We start from the raw sequence: 17,305 nt of genomic DNA, 5'->3' as shown, positions 1-17,305 counted from the left end.
TCCGACTGCAGTGGTGCCAGATTCATCGACAATGGCCTCAACTGCGATGGAGACAGGTGTGGTTCAGTGACGAGTCCCGATTTCTGCTCCGACGTCATGATGGAAGATGTCGCGTGTATAGGCGTCGTGGTGAACGTTATGCGGCAAACTGCGTGCAGGAAGTGGACAGATTCGGCGGGGGTAGTGTCATGGTGTGGGCAGCCATCTCACACACTGGCAGAACTGACCTGGTCCACGTGCAGGGCAACCTGAATGCACAGGGCTACATTGACCAGATCCTCCGGCCACACATCGTTCCAGTTATGGCCAACGCCAACGCAGTGTTCCAACATGACAACGCCAGGCCTCACACAGCACGTCTCACAACGGCTTTCCTACAGAACAACAACATTAATGTCCTTCCTTGGCCATCGATATCACCGGATTTGAACCCAATTGAGCATCTATGGGACGAGTTGGACCGACGCCTCCGACAGCGACAACCACAGCCCCAGACCCTGCCCGAGCTGGCCACCATCCCCCGGGACGTAATCCGTACTCTGGTTGCTTCAATGGGCAGGCGGTGCCAGGCAGTTGTCAACACACGCGGAGGCCACACCCGGTATTGACTCCAGATGACCTTGACCTTGGTGGTGTGTCCTATCACTTACTCACAATGGACTAGAGTGAATTGTGAACAATCCTGCAACATTTGGTAATTATCGGACTCACCATTCAATAATTAAATCAATTCTCCAAATGTTACGACAATGTGGTTTTGCGTTTCTTCTTTTGAAGAGTATATATTGAATTTATTATTTTCTTAATTAAATTTTTACTGAATGTTTTTTTAGGTTTTTAATTTTAATTTTTTTTATATATATGTATTGATATGAACATCTTTAGAATCTGATGGAACGCTGAGCAAGACCGAATGTTAAATTTATGTTAGACATTGATATGAACATCTTTAGAATCTGATGGAATGCTGAGCAAGACCGAATGTTAAATTTATGTTAGACATTGATATGAACATCTTTAGAATCTGATGGAACGTACACTGAGCAAGACCGAATGTTAAATTTATGTTAGGCATTGATATGAACATCTTTAGAATCTGATGGAATGCTGAGCAAGACCGAATGTTAAATTTATGTTAGACATTGATATGAACATCTTTAGAATCTGATGGAACGTACACTGAGCAAGACTGAATGTTAAATTTATGTTAGGCATTGATGTGAACATCTTTAGAATCTGATGGAATGCTGAGCAAGACCGAATGTTAAATTTATGTTAGACATTGATATGAACATCTTTAGAATCTGATGGAATGCTGAGCAAGAATGAATGTTAAATTTATGTTAGACATTGATGTGAACATCTTTAGAATCAGATGGAACGCTGAGCAAGACCGAATGTTAAATTTATGTTAGGCATTGATGTGAACATCTTTAGAATCTGATGGAATGCTGAGCAAGACCGAATGTTAAATTTATGTTAGACATTGATGTGAACATCTTTAGATGAACATCTTTAGAATCAGATGGAATGCTGAGCAAGACCGAATGTTAAATTTATGTTAGACATTGATGTGAACATCTTTAGAATCAGATGGAACGCTAAGCAAGACCGAATGTTAAATTTATGTTAGGCATTGATGTGAACATCTTTAGAATCTGATGGAATGCTGAGCAAGACCGAATGTTAAATTTATGTTAGACATTGATATGAACATCTTTAGAATCTGATGGAACATACACTGAGCAAAACCGAATGTTAAATTTATGTTAGGCATTGATATGAATATCTTTAGAATCTGATGGAATGCTTAGCAAGACCGAATGTTAAATTTATGTTAGACATTGATGTGAACATCTTTAGAATCTGATGGAACGCTGAAATTTATGTTAGACATTGATATGAACATCTTTAGAATCTGATGGAACGCTGAGCAAGACCGAATGTTAAATTTATGTTAGACATTGATATGAACATCTTTAGAATCTGATGGAACGTTAAGCAAGACCAAATGTTAAATTTATGTTAGGCATTGATATGAACATCTTTAGAATCTGATGGAATGCTGAGCAAGACCGAATGTTAAATTTATGTTAGACATTGATGTGAACATCTTTAGAATCAGATGGAACGCTGAGCAAGACCGAATGTTAAATTTATGTTAGGCATCGATGGGAACATCTTTAGAATCTGATGGAATGCTGAGCAAGACCGAATGTTAAATTTATGTTAGACATTGATATGAACATCTTTAGAATCTGATGGAACATACACTGAGCAAAACCGAATGTTAAATTTATGTTAGGCATTGATATGAATATCTTTAGAATCTGATGGAATGCTCAGCAAGACCAAATGTTAAATTTATGTTAGACATTGATGTGAACATCTTTAGAATCTGATGGAATGCTGAAATTTATGTTAGACATTGATATGAACATCTTTAGAATCTGATGGAACGTTAAGCAAGACCAAATGTTAAATTTATGTTAGGCATTGATATGAACATCTTTAGAATCTGATGGAATGCTGAGCAAGACCGAATGTTAAATTTATGTTAGACATTGATGTGAACATCTTTAGAATCTGATGGAATGCTGAGCAAGACCGAATGTTAAATTTATGTTAGACATTGATATGAACATCTTTAGAATCTGATGGAACATACACTGAGCAAAACCGAATGTTAAATTTATGTTAGGCATTGATATGAATATCTTTAGAATCTGATGGAATGCTTAGCAAGACCGAATGTTAAATTTATGTTAGACATTGATGTGAACATCTTTAGAATCTGATGGAACGCTGAAATTTATGTTAGACATTGATATGAACATCTTTAGAATCTGATGGAACGCTGAGCAAGACCGAATGTTAAATTTATGTTAGACATTGATATGAACATCTTTAGAATCTGATGGAACGTTAAGCAAGACCAAATGTTAAATTTATGTTAGGCATTGATATGAACATCTTTAGAATCTGATGGAATGCTGAGCAAGACCGAATGTTAAATTTATGTTAGACATTGATGTGAACATCTTTAGAATCAGATGGAACGCTGAGCAAGACCGAATGTTAAATTTATGTTAGGCATCGATGGGAACATCTTTAGAATCTGATGGAATGCTGAGCAAGACCGAATGTTAAATTTATGTTAGACATTGATATGAACATCTTTAGAATCTGATGGAACATACACTGAGCAAAACCGAATGTTAAATTTATGTTAGGCATTGATATGAATATCTTTAGAATCTGATGGAATGCTCAGCAAGACCAAATGTTAAATTTATGTTAGACATTGATGTGAACATCTTTAGAATCTGATGGAATGCTGAAATTTATGTTAGACATTGATATGAACATCTTTAGAATCTGATGGAACGCTGAGCAAGACCGAATGTTAAATTTATGTTAGACATTGATATGAACATCTTTAGAATCTGATGGAACACTGAGCAAGACCGAATGTTAAATTTATGTTAGGCATTGATGTGAACATCTTTAGAATCTGATGGAATGCTGAGCAAGACCGAATGTTAAATTTATGCTAGACATTGATATGAACATCTTTAGAATCTGATGGAACATACACTGAGCAAAACCGAATGTTAAATTTATGTTAGGCATTGATATGAATATCTTTAGAATCTGAAGGAATGCTCAGCAAGACCGAATGTTAAATTTATGTTAGACATTGATGTGAACGTCTTTAGAATCTGATGGAACGCTGAAATTTATGTTAGACATTGATATGAACATCTTTAGAATCTGATGGAACGCTGAGCAAGACCGAATGTTAAATTTATGTTAGGCATTGATATGAACATCTTTAGAATCTGATGGAATGCTGAGCAAGACCGAATGTTAAATTTATGTTAGACTAGACATTGAATTCCATGGTATATTCCTTGTTTTAGTTTGATTTGTAATGGATACCCTACTTGTTTGCAAGCAGTGAGAGAGACCGTGTAAAACTACAAAGGGTAGCAGAGTAAAGAATATGATTATACAGTGAAAACCCTCAAGACCACCGGACCCTCTCAAAACCGGAATTCTCTCAAAACCGGAACTCTCTCAAAACCGGAATTGTCTTAAAACCAGCATTGTCTCAAAACCAGAACTCTCTCAAAACCGGAACTCTCTCAAAACCGGACGTTTTCCAAAGTCCAGTGATTTACGCATCTTTTAGCACTTAAAGTTTACCTCTCTGAACCTGAAACCCCTCTAAACTGAACATCTGACAAATAATTCAGTCCCAAATTCTTCATTTAGTGCAATTTGTACCTCTGAAAACCGGATGACCAGACAGTTGTCAATCATTATTGAGCCACTGATTGTTTCATTTATTGTCACTTCGCCGTCTTCAGCTGGATTACCTGATTGCGAACATAGCCGTGTAATATACACATGCTCAGGTTAGCCATTAGATGTGTAATCACCGTTACATAACAATTAAGCAATTAAAGATCAAGTGACAGCTCCGATATCAATTACAAACATATTTATAGTTTGCTTCAGTGATCAACAAACCAACAAATTTAATCCACTGTCTTTCTATTGTTTGAATTTGATTTTGTTTTAAAAGTGTTATATAGCAAAATAAAGAGTCCGCAAAAGTAATGTTGCCTTTTCGGTGTCAAAAAGATGTCAGTAGCGTTTCATTGTCATATCGATTTACAATACGGAACGTCCAGCTAAACTTTGCCTTATTGAACTATCACTCAATGATAAAACTTATTAAAATCATTAAAAGTGTTAGAATTGTATAAGAAAATGTTAAAATAATTTAAGTCAAAGGATCTTTATTGGATTACAAACTGTTTGATCCATCTTCAATACATATTAATATATAAAGCTGAATGTGAATAGGACACAGTGGAAACAGTCGACAGAGTACAACAAAAGGTTTTGTATCGATGCAAACCCCTGTAAACCGGACAAAATTCTTGGTGCCCTGCATGTCTGGTTTAGATAAGTTTCCCTGTACGTGATTATTATTACAATATGAACACTAAAAAGCATACCCTGATACCCTGTACCTGTTTTCATTACAGATGTCAGTACCGGTCTTTCATTCCAGTTGGCTACATTAGAAGAAAACGGAATTGTTTGTTTATGGGTAGGTATTACTGAGAAGTAGGGGGACTGGACGTAGTCTAGTGGTAAACCACTCGCTTGATGCGTGGTCGGTCTAGGATCGATTCCCATCAGTGGGCCCATTTGGCTATTTCTCATCCCAGCCAGTCGTTCCAACTAATGTGCCACAAATGGTCATTGGCCGTGGTATGTGCTTTCCTGTCTATAGGAAAGTGCATATAAAAGATCCCATGCTCCATTAGGAAAAATGTAGCAGGTTTCCTCTGATGACTATGAGTCAGAATTATCAAATGTTTGACATCCAATAGCCGATGATTAATAACTCAATGTGCTCTAGTGGTGTCATTAAACAAAACAAGAAGAAATTATTTAAATATTAATTATCTACTTTGTACTTTGCTAATTTAATGTTTATACTTAATATACAACAGCATTAAAATATTTTAATGAATATCATTCAGCAGTCGCAATTTAAGTTGCTTTTAATTGTGATCTAATAATACATGTAACTGGTAAATCTGTCCCCGCCCCCTCATGCCGCCCCTTCTCAATAAAATGCTTATTTGTTATATATATTTTTAATATACCTCAATGAATGCAATTCGCTTGAAGCAGAAATAAGAAAATTATGAATCCACTTTTAGTGGAAACTGGCTTAAATAAAAACATAAATACTATTAAAAAATGATCAGTCTGACTATTAACAAAAGAATGGGGTTTTTTTTCTTGGGGCAGGATTTAGCTGAGTCGGTTAAATGCTGACCTGAGGTGCTTGCATCGCAGGATTAAACCACCTTGGTAGATCCATTCAACTGATTGGTTTTTTTCTCATTCCAACCAATGCACCACAACTGGTCAAAGGTCGTGGTATATGGTTTTCCGTGTGTGGGATGGTGCATATAATATTATAAAAGATCTCTTACTGTAGCGGATTTCCTCTGATGACTACGAGTCAGAATTACCAAATGTGTTACCTCCAATAGCCGATGATTAATTAATCAATGTGCTCTAGTGGTGTCGTTAAACAAAACAAACCTTAACTTTCTTCTCTGAGACTACATGTCAAAATTACCCTATGTTTGACATCCAATAGCCGACGATTAATTAATTAATTAATCAATGTGCTCTAGTGGTGTTGTTAAAGAAAACAAACTAACTTTTTAGAATGTACTGGAAACTGCAGGCTATTGACAAAAACACATGTTGTACCATTCAAAAATGATCACCAGTCTGATTGTAAAATGAATGCTTTTCTTTTCCATTGGGCAGGTGATTGCCGAAATTTCGAACCCTGATGCAGCAGGTTCCGAACACGATCTTGGACTGGCACCGGGAGGACGTATAAAGCTGCTGAAAAGTTCCTCAATTACAATAGAAAACCCTCGCAAGTAAGGACGTGTGGCTTTTATGTGCTTACTTCATTACAGTGGAGACCCAATAGCCGATGTAATTTTCGAACTGGGGTGTCATTAAACATTAATTAATTAATTAATTAATTACAGTGGTTAATGAGACGTAGCCAAGTGGTAAAGCACTCACTTGAAACGCAGTCGGTGTTTTCTAAATTACACACACACAAAAATTTTGTTTCTTCCAAAAAACTTTAATTTACTTTTCTTCTTACATTAAATCAAACTGTAATTATATTGATGGAAAGAAATAAGGGCACACATCGAATTGTAAACCAAATTTAATTCACTATTAGCGTAGTAATGGCTGTATTTCATACCAAGTTGTAATGTGTGATTAAATGTCTATAGTGTTGAATGAGCTGCCTACATGTTCCCAGTCAACGTCTGACAATATGAATCGATTTTTGATGCATTCATTATTTCTTCTTGTAATCTGTGTGATCCTTTATTTCTTTCCATTGGTATATTTACAAAAAAAGCTACATTTTTGTATGATGTCCTATTCATCAATCGAGCTGTTTGTAGATTCTTTGTCGTGTTTTTGGATGACCACTGATTTTTGTTGTTTTTTGTTTTGTTTTTTTGTAGGGAAATTCGAGTGAAAACCAGTTTGCATACGAGTGAGCTACAGTTAATGCCATCCGACCTGAATCACTTTTACGTGGCAACGGATTGTGTAGGTTTTACATGGATATTGTAAACATTTTATTATATTCATATAGCCATGCAGCCAGTCAGTCAGTTTTGCCATGCCGATATTCAATATTGGTTGAAGCATGCCTGCCCTGGGTGTAACTTCTGGTCAACGTAAAGTGATGGTGCATGGCATGCTGTAAATTTAATTAAGTTGTAAACATAATGGCACACTCCATGGTGCTATCAATTTGATGTCAAGGAAAGGCTCAGTTTATGACATCTTTCCAGCACTAGAATATTAAACGAATAGAATATACTAGAATATTAAATGAATAGAATATACTAGAATATTAAACAAATAGAATATACTAGAATATTAAATGAATAGAATATACTAGAATATTAAACAAATAGAATATACTAGAATATTAAACAAATAGAATATACTAGAATATTAAACGAATAGAATATACTAGAATATTAAATGAATAGAATATACTAGAATATTAAACAAATAGAATATACTAGAATATTAAACAAATAGAATATACTAGAATATTAAACGAATAGAATATTAAACAAATAGAATATACTAGAATATTAAACAAATAGAATATACTAGAATATTAAACGAATAGAATATTAAACGAATAGAATATACTAGAATATTAAACGAATAGAATATACTAGAATATTAAACGAATAGAATATACTAGAATATTAAATGAATAGAATATACTAGAATATTAAACAAATAGAATATACTAGAATATTAAACAAATAGAATATACTAGAATATTAAACGAATAGAATATTAAACAAATAGAATATACTAGAATATTAAAACAAATAGAATATACTAGAATATTAAACGAATAGAATATACTAGAATATTAAACGAATAGAATATACTAGAATAGTAAACGAATAGAATATTAAACAAATAGAATATACTAGAATATTAAAACAAATAGAATATACTAGAATATTAAACGAATAGAATATACTAGAATAGTAAACGAGCTTCCATTTTGTATTATGTTTATGAAATAATGTGTGAAATAATGTTCAGTTGTCATTAGCTTTAGCGAGTAATTCAGCCTGTTTTTGTAAACTGTATATTACACAACTTTAATTTCAGTCGGCCATTACTCGATATTCAAATAAGGATATGTGACGTGGGTTTTTTTTTTTTAATGGAAATGAGGTCATTTTGGATATCCTTTGGAAATGTTTTTGTATGATGCCTATAAATGTATCCATCAATTATGAAGTGTCGCCAAAATGTCAACAACCAAAAATTGTGCCTTTGACCTGATTATTTTGCATGTAATTTGCAAAGTTATCAAATTCTGAATTTATGTAATCTAAAAAATATCACATACTTTGATTACACTGAAAATATGCTACCTATTATATAATACATTTTGTTTTTGTTTTTGTTTTTTTTGTTAGGGGTCCATTGTCCATGGTGTCAGATTTGGAACTCGTGTTTTTCCTAGAGCTTATTCCACTGTGACAGGTGAGTATTTGATATAGACAGCCAGTGGTTATATATTTGATATAATATAGCAAGTTCTCGAAAAACAGTACTAGTTTAATTTGGGAAAGTAGCTTACTGAAAAATATGTTGAGAACGGTGTTAAATAAAAAAAAAAAAAAAAAAAAAATTCTAAATAGCATTGTTTAAAATATGCCGAGGAGTCGGTAAACAAATACTCCTTTGCATTAATCTTCATTTAGCGGCTGGATTTAACTCAGTTGGTTGAGTGCTCGCTGGAGGTGCTTATGTCGCAGGATCGAACCACCTCGGTGATTGGAGTTTTTCGCATTCCAACTAGTGCACCACAATTGGTCAAAGGCCGTGGTATGTGCTTTTCTGTGGGAAAGTGCATGTAAAAGATCCCATGCTGCATTAGGAAAAATGTTGCGGGTTTCATCTAATGACTGTGTCAGAATTACCAAATGTTTGACATCCAATAGCCAATGATTAATTAATCAATGTGCTCTAGTGGTGTCATTAAACAAAACAAACTTTTAACTTTAACCTTCATTTAACACTTTAAATTATTGAAAGAAAATTTAATTTGATCAATATTATTATTATATATTTAATAATTGTTCTATCTTTAGTATTTTTCTCATTTTCTACTCAGAATCTCCAGTGACGGTCACGTCCATTGATATTTCTCCCTTTACCACGTCGTACATTATTGTGAGTATTTTCGATCGTTGTGTTTGTGAGGTGTAGACGTTTGTTAAATGTCTTACATTTTTGAATTTACTAGTTATTTATCAGATGTGTAATGTTTTGGTCTGTATTGCTGTTACAGGCAATACCAATAGATTAGGAGCCATGTGGTGTTGTGGTTAAGCCATTGCACATACGGCTGGTAGGTACTGGGTTCGCAGCCCGGTACCGGCTCCCACCCAAAGCGAGTTTTAATGACTCAATGCGTAGGTGTAAGACCACTACACCGACTTCTCTCTCACTAACAACTAACTCACTGTCCTGGACAGACAGCCCAGATAGCCGAGGTGTGTGCCCAGAACAGTGTGCTTGAACCTAAATTGGATTTAAGCACGCAAATATGTTGAAATGAATGAAAAGCTGTGTGTGTCTTTGAGATGAGCAATTTGAGAATATCTGGATGTCATATTTGTAATTTGAACTACTGAAGCTCCTCAATGATGGCAAACTGTATATACGTGGTGTATATTATCTACTAGTATTTGCCGTATTTTCTGGCATATTACACGCACTGGTGTATAAACTGCAACCCATGTTTTTAGACCAAGTTCCGACCTTCGTCTGTACAAAAACTGCACCTTTAAATAAGCCGATTATGTGATTTTAATTCGCAAGAATTCGTACTGAACTTAAATTCTGATATATTATTTAAACGCATTACAAACAGGTAACAAGCAGAGGCATTAAAGAGATCAAGAAATTGTTTTGATGTCATTGTTAAGGTCTGCCTTTTGCAGTTGGCCATAAATGGCCATGACATTGTTAAGGCTGCCACTGGCATTTTATCTGCAGTACGGAACATGCCAGTGGGGTGTGTTTGCTACAAACTATAACAACATTTCTTTGTATAATATGAGGCAAGTTACTTCATTTTAAAATATCAGAGAAACACATCAGGCCCCGTGCTTATAAACTTTAAAGTCTAGACTTATTTTAATAAAGTCCAAACTTTAATGTGGTAATGTTTCCACTGTCATTCAGCATTAGCATAATACTTCGTTAAAGTCTGGACTTTATTAAAGTCTAGACGGTTTTATGACAGTTTATAAGCAAGGGTCCTGATGCACTACTAACAATAAATGTTACAGAAATCAATTAACTAAGAAACTTTGCGGTCAAGTCTTATTTTTGACACAGTAAGTATAACAATACACAAGTGTTTTATTGTTTCTAGCCTGACTAGACTGTCAATAAAGAGCCATTCCATCGTAATACTTCAGTCCCAGTCATTTGGTATGCTATATTATTATTATTATAAGAATGAAAAGAAAAAAAAGAAAAAAAAAAAAGCTACAGTTTATACACACGGTGGTTACCGTAAAATTCATAAGTAATGTGCACTGTTTTATACGAAAAATATGGTAACATTTGTTCGTTTGAAATATGTCTACATACAGCAAAATAACCTTTCAGTTATGTTGATTTGCTGCAAAAGTCACTTTGAAAAAAACCTGCCATGGGCCGGCTCAAAATTGCTGTCTGTGGGCCGTTTCTCCCACGGCAATGTTTTAAAAAGATTGCCGTAGACGACAAATTCTTAAGTTCGAGCCCTGGTTATCTCTAGTGGTGTCGTGAAACAAAAAAACAAAGTTTCTTCTTTTGTTTGTTTGCAGGCTGGTTGTGACGATGGGTCTCTGCATATCTACCACACAAAATTACGTAAGTACTGGCTTTCTATTTCTCAGTTAGTATCTCTGTGTTTATGATGGTAGCTAGGGTAGGTGTTTGACTTAGAGTGAAGTAGGGGTGGGACGTACGCCAGTTGGTATAGCTCCCGCCTGATGCACAGTCAGTCGAGAATCATTCCCTGTCTGTGAGTTCATTGGTCTATTCTTCGTTCCAGCCAGTGCACCACGACTGGTATATCAAAGGCTGTGGTATGTGCTATCCTGTCTGTGGGATGGTGTTTATAAAGGTTCCCTTGCTACTGATGGAAAAATGTAGACGGTTTCGTTTCTAAGACTTATGTCAGAATTACTAAATGTTTGACATCCAGTAGTTGATGATTAATAAATCAGTGTGCTCTAGTGGTGTCGTTAAATGAAACAAACATATAAGGTGTCCTTGTTTTCGGATAAAGTTTGGAAAGTATTGTGTAAAACATTTTGCGGCACTTACTTGAAAGCAGATGTAGAAATAACACTCCTCACTCGTTCATCTTTAAAGGGCAAAGGATGAGTCGTAGCATATTGGTAAAGTGCTTGTCTGATGCGCGGTCAGTCTGGGATCGATCCCCATCGATGCAGCCCATTGGGACTATTACAGAAGAACTGGTACACATTACCACTACAGCACATTGATTAATTAATCATCAGCTACTGGATGTCAGATATTTGGTAATTTTGACATGTAGTCTTTGAGAAGAAACCCCGCTACATTTTCCATTATTAACAAGGGATCTTTTATATGCACAATTGCGCAGACAGGATAGCACATGCCATGGCCTTTGATATACCAGTCGTGGTGCACTGGCTGGAATGAGAAATAGCCCAATGGGCCTACCGATGGGAATCGATCCTAGAATGACTACATTAGGCAAGTGCTTTACCATTGAGCTATGTCCTTCCCCCACCTTATTCATCAGTTAACTGATGTGTTGATGTTTTGTTTTCACAGAGAACCCGTTGATATCTCTGGTGGAGTTATCGCGAGACCAGCCCATCCTGTGTGTGCAGTGCTGGACTGCAGCTTACAATAACGATTTCTTTCCCTCTTGCACAATTACCTGATGTTTTGTTTTCACAGAGAACCCGTTGATATCTCTGGTGGAGTTATCGCGAGAGCAGCCCATCCTGTGTGTGCAGTGCTGGACTGCAGCTTACAATAACGATTTCTTTCCCTCTTGCACAGTTACCTGATGTGTTGATGTTTTGTTTTCACAGAGAACCCGTTGATATCTCTGGTGGAGTTCTCGCAGGAGAAGCCCATCTTGTGTGTGCGGTGGTCGCGCAGTCGCCCCGCCGTCTTCTATGTGCTGGACTCCCAGTCAAAGCTGTACGTGTTCGACATCATTGAGCACAGCTCCGTGCCTGTACAGACCAACACGATCACATCGGGCAGGTAAACATCGGACATTATCACCCATGTATATGTAGGGGACGGATACAGCCCAGTGGTAAAAGCGCTAGTTTGATGCGTGGTCGGTCTGCGGTCAATCCCCATCGGTGGGCCCATTGGGCTAATTCTCGCTCCAGCTGGTACATCAAAGGTCATGGTATGTGCTATCATGTCTATGGGATAGTGCATATAAAAGATATCTTGCTACTAATGGAAAAATGTAGGGGTTTCCTCTCTAATACTATCAGAATTACCAATAGCCAATGATTAATAAATCAGTGTGCTCTAGTGGTGTCAATAAACAAAAAACAAAAACAAACTAAGACATTATTACCCATATGGTTAAAAATATCTTGGTTCATATCAAAGTGATACGTCACACTAGAACGCCAAGTGGAATGTAACACTTCAGAAAGTTAACTAAACTAGTTGCATGATATAAATTAAGATCGATTATGGGTAATAAATAGGATATTAAACTCACTACCATTTGATATAAATTAAGATCGATTATGGGTAATAAATAGGATATTAAACTCACTACAATTTGATATCATGTTTATGTCCCTCGTAAAATAATTTTCATTGTCACTCACTAAAGCTCGTGACAAACATTATTTCACTTGGGACATAAACATGATACAAAATAGAAGCTTGCTTAATATCCTATAAACGTGGTATTTTGTTTCATCAGGGCTTTAGATTGCATCAAAGTCATGCAAGGCGTTGTGCCCAAAATTGCATATATTGTGCCCAAAATAATCCCTCCCAAATTACATACAAAATTGCTGACCTCAAAATATTTCACCTTAAAACCACTGAAATGTTAAGTTTAATTAGATTAAAATAACTTGAAATACATTTCTGACAACTACAGAAGCCGTTAATGACAGTTGTGAACTAAAACGACCTTCCTGCACTCAGAAAAGACCAAAGTCCCCATTGTGCCCAAAGTCCAGTTCATGTACAGGTTTTAATCTTTTATGGTATTTGTTTTAATGTTTTTGTGAATACCTCATTGATGTAAATGTTATAGCTGCACTTCTATAGAAAACAGACCTGTCAACATTTAGCCAAGAGAAAGCAGGAGACATGTTAAAAACCCCCAGAGATTTTGTCAAAAAGCAACAGGAGATTTTTTTTTATAAATGTAAACAGTTTATACACAAATTCGCAATTTTAAGAAAATTGTTGCAAAATGTCATGTACATGCATATATGTCAACCTTAGATTTTGCCATTAAGAATGGTTTGAGCACCTTGTGTTGTATCTTGTGTGTGTATATTTTATTTCATATTTGATTTCAGAGTGGTTTCCATGTGTTTATCGAATGACCCAAAGGTCACGGGGCTCGGTTCAGTGTCCCGCCCACCACAGATGGTTGGTATTAGTCACACTTTGTAGAAGAATCATTTGTCGCGCTGTAGTTTTTTGGGGTGGGGGATATTTATCGATGTATAACAGTCACAAATTGTATACAGTCGATCACATACAAAATGTCTGACTGTTATACATCTAAATTCACCAAAAATAACAAACAATTTATTGTTTTTTAAATCTGACCTCCCTATATATAATTCTTTTTGGGGGGGAGGGGTGGGATGGGGGCACATTTCTGGAAACAAGTTTTTTTTTTAAATCTTAGTAATATTTTGAATGCCTCTTCTCAGCTGTTTCTGTAGAGCCTGTTTTTGACCAATTTTAGGCTTTTTCTTTTCTTCTTCTGTGTTTATCTTTCAGTAAAATTTAGCTTAGAGACAGAGCAACCTCTTTGTCAGTAGATTTGTATTGAACATTCTTCGTCCATCCTTGGATACCAAAGTTTTATAGTTAAAGGTATACATGCGAATGTATATAAAAGATGGGTTCGTAAGAAAAACCAACAATTAATTCGTGTCAGGATTTATGTATTACCCTCACTCTCGCTTGGGGAATACAAAAATCCTGACGCTCATTTCGTAAAATCAGTACGACACACAAGCTCGTATAATAATCTCTATACACACACAGAAAAATGGGTTACCTGAATTTATGGTTTACGTAAATATTGATTTGTCGGGAGGCCTGTTAGCAGATGACGTAATGGTCTGTTTTAATTTCAGCTTCTTTCTTTTGACGATGGCCGCACAGAAATCCACACGATCAAGAAAGAGCTTTCTGAACCACAGACTTTAGAGGAAGAATTTCTTGAAAAATATGTTGACAAATTTTGATGTGTCATGCAGTATGATCATTGCTATGAACATTTGATAAGTATCTCCAGCAAAATTACAGGAGTCTGAAAAATAGAGAAATGAAGATGTAATAGCATTTGGTTTTTTAATAAAACATCGAGAACAGAAAAAACATCCTTTACAAATATTGGAGTTAATTCCCTTTGATTCGTGAATGGACGTTGATTGATGCAAGAATTATAAAACTTGTTCAATATAAAATCTTTAAAAAAAAATCCAAAATGGTATTACAGTAAGGAAATTATACATTTGGGGGGTGAGTGTCTAGACTGGCGAGATAATTTTTTAGGGGGTTCAGTTCTTGCTCCCCCAGAAAACAGAAACATTGCTGCTTTGACTGGTGGTGGGTGGGGATGGGGAGGGGGTCAATCAGTGTGCTGGTCTAGGCTAAATGATACATTAAGATGATATTCATCCAGTACCATAGGTCAATCAGAATGTAGTCCGTCCAGTATTTAAATTTTCAGTTTTTCTAGATTACAGGGCGCAATGTTTCACGAGAACCATTATTCTGTTTGCGTGTCGGTTACGCAAACTTCAAAATCACATGAACCGCCAATCGGTTACATGGTGAACAAATTACGTCCTCAAATTATAAGTACCATATATCAGTAGTCTATTTGAAAATCAGTTTATTTTTTTAAATACATTTCAACCACTAATGTAGTACAGAATCGTAGTTCAAGTGTTTTGGGATTAGGTAGGTCTAACTCATCGGTAATGTGAATATAGTTCATGTAGCCGAACAATCTGTTATCCAAGTAAACCTAACATGAACCGACTTCTGATTACTTAAGATTTTGAAGTATTGTCCCCTGTATTATGATGGTGTACCTTCTAAACAAAAGGATATTTGCACCAACATTTTTAAAGTTGTATGTATGAAAGTGCCTCAGAGTTATGCTTGTGTAAAGCAGTAAAAATAAGACGGTGAAAAATATGTCAATAACAGAAAGTTAACACCATATCAGTCCACTTTTACACCACCACCCAAGAAAGATAGAAAGAAAACAATTTCCACATCTAATCACTGTGTACTTCTTCATTGAAAAGTATGGAAACATGATGGGTTTAAATAATAGTGGGAGACTCGACACACATCCACGCTTCCTCATTATTCACATTCAGTTACAAGGAAAGTTGTGAATATCATCATTCTCAATTCACAAGTTGTGAAGAGCATTCAGTTGACAAAATAACATGGTTTTGACTTGTGAACTGGGGTAGGATTTTCTGTCTCAATCTTCACAACTCGTGTAAAAAGAACATAGGGGAACGAACACAAATTGGATTAGAGACTGGAGTGACTAAGGCCCAGTAATGGTTTTTGGGACTTTTATTGCAGTTTTTCTAAGTGTTATGTTATGTGAGCATGTTGACTGTATTTTGTCCAATGATGAACACAAAAATGCAAGCTTTGATCAACCAAAAACACCTCCTCCACTCCCTGCTTCCTACGCTTGTGTAAAAGTAAAATGCTGAAACTATCTACCGTCCATTATTTAATTTTATTGAGTGTATATTGCCTTGCAATTGTGTGAATTTGTTGGACTTGGTGCACTTTGTTAAAATTTATTTCAACATGCATAAATTAACATTCCATGCTGGTGTGTATAGTAAATTGTCATAGGCGTTGGAAGCTGGAGAGGGGGTGGAGGAAAGTGAGAACTGGTACTGTGAAGCTGGAGGGGCAGTGGAATGCATTGCTCCTCCTCCCCCCCCCCCCCCCCCCCCCCCACCAGCTGAAAAGTGATCTAAATATGGAATTGAAAGAATATTGGCATCTCCCAATGCCTATGGTCGTCAGTTCTTTTAAAACACAGGTTGATTCAGAACACTCTTCAAACCACCATAGGCTTGGTCATAAAGTGTAAATTATTTATAATGTATTATCCTTCGACCACTACTGTATATAATATATACTTGTCTGTACATTACTTGATATCTATTTATTACATTCTTGCAGCCGATTATTTTTGTGAAAATATTATTGTGTATAAAGCAGTAAAGCCGTCCACACCTTTACGCGAGAGTGTTGTTCTTTTGTTGAAAGAATAGACTGGTGGAAAGAAGGGAACATGTGGTATTTCAAATTTACCACGACTGGTATATCAAAGGTTGTGGTATGTGCTATCCTGTCTATGGGATGATACATATAAAAAGATGCCTTGCTACTAATGGAAAAATGTAACAGGTTTCCTCTCTGAGACTATGTATTTGACATCCAATAACCGATAATTAATAAATCAATGTGCTCTAGTGGTGGTGTTAAACAAAACTTTAACATTTGGAAAGTCAAAAATGACACTCATAAGCAACTGGTGAGAGATTTGCATTCCACAGAAAAATATATTGACAAAATTATGTCTTGCATAGTACACAGTGAACAATCACCGAATCTGTAAACATTCAAAAAGAGTTTGTTTTATTTAACGACGCCATTAGAGCACATTGATTTTTTATCTTATCGGCTATTGGATGTCAAACATATGGTCATTCTGACACAGTTTTTTAGAGGAAACCCGCTGTTGCCACATAGGCTACTCTTTTACGACAGGCAGCTAGGGATCAAACACCAGTTAACAAATTAGACAAAACTAGAAAACATTTTT

The 17,305-nt window shown here is 35.8% G+C and overlaps 1 protein-coding gene across 3 annotated transcripts in view; it reads left to right on the top strand.

Moving 5' to 3' along the window:
• LOC121385218 (cytoplasmic dynein 2 intermediate chain 1-like) overlaps positions 1 to 16,718 on the top strand; it is a 78,482-nt gene extending 61,764 nt beyond the window's left edge. For all 3 annotated transcript variants that reach the window (XM_041515800.1, XM_041515798.1, XM_041515799.1), the window contains 9 exons: positions 5,061 to 5,125; positions 6,373 to 6,491; positions 7,104 to 7,191; positions 8,607 to 8,673; positions 9,308 to 9,366; positions 11,016 to 11,061; positions 12,285 to 12,462; positions 13,767 to 13,839; positions 14,562 to 16,718. In XM_041515800.1, the coding sequence (XP_041371734.1) occupies positions 5,061 to 5,125; positions 6,373 to 6,491; positions 7,104 to 7,191; positions 8,607 to 8,673; positions 9,308 to 9,366; positions 11,016 to 11,061; positions 12,285 to 12,462; positions 13,767 to 13,839; positions 14,562 to 14,672 (806 nt within the window). In that variant the 3' untranslated portion in view covers positions 14,673 to 16,718. The remainder of the gene's footprint in view (positions 1 to 5,060; positions 5,126 to 6,372; positions 6,492 to 7,103; positions 7,192 to 8,606; positions 8,674 to 9,307; positions 9,367 to 11,015; positions 11,062 to 12,284; positions 12,463 to 13,766; positions 13,840 to 14,561) is intronic.
• Positions 16,719 to 17,305: the final 587 nt, after the last annotated feature.

Source organism: Gigantopelta aegis, chromosome 11 (genome assembly GCF_016097555.1).
Source record: "Gigantopelta aegis isolate Gae_Host chromosome 11, Gae_host_genome, whole genome shotgun sequence".
Classification (NCBI taxonomy): Eukaryota; Metazoa; Mollusca; class Gastropoda; order Neomphalida; family Peltospiridae; genus Gigantopelta; species Gigantopelta aegis.
Note: the sequence above shows the minus strand (reverse complement) of the source record. Positions and strands in the feature narration are given on the sequence as shown.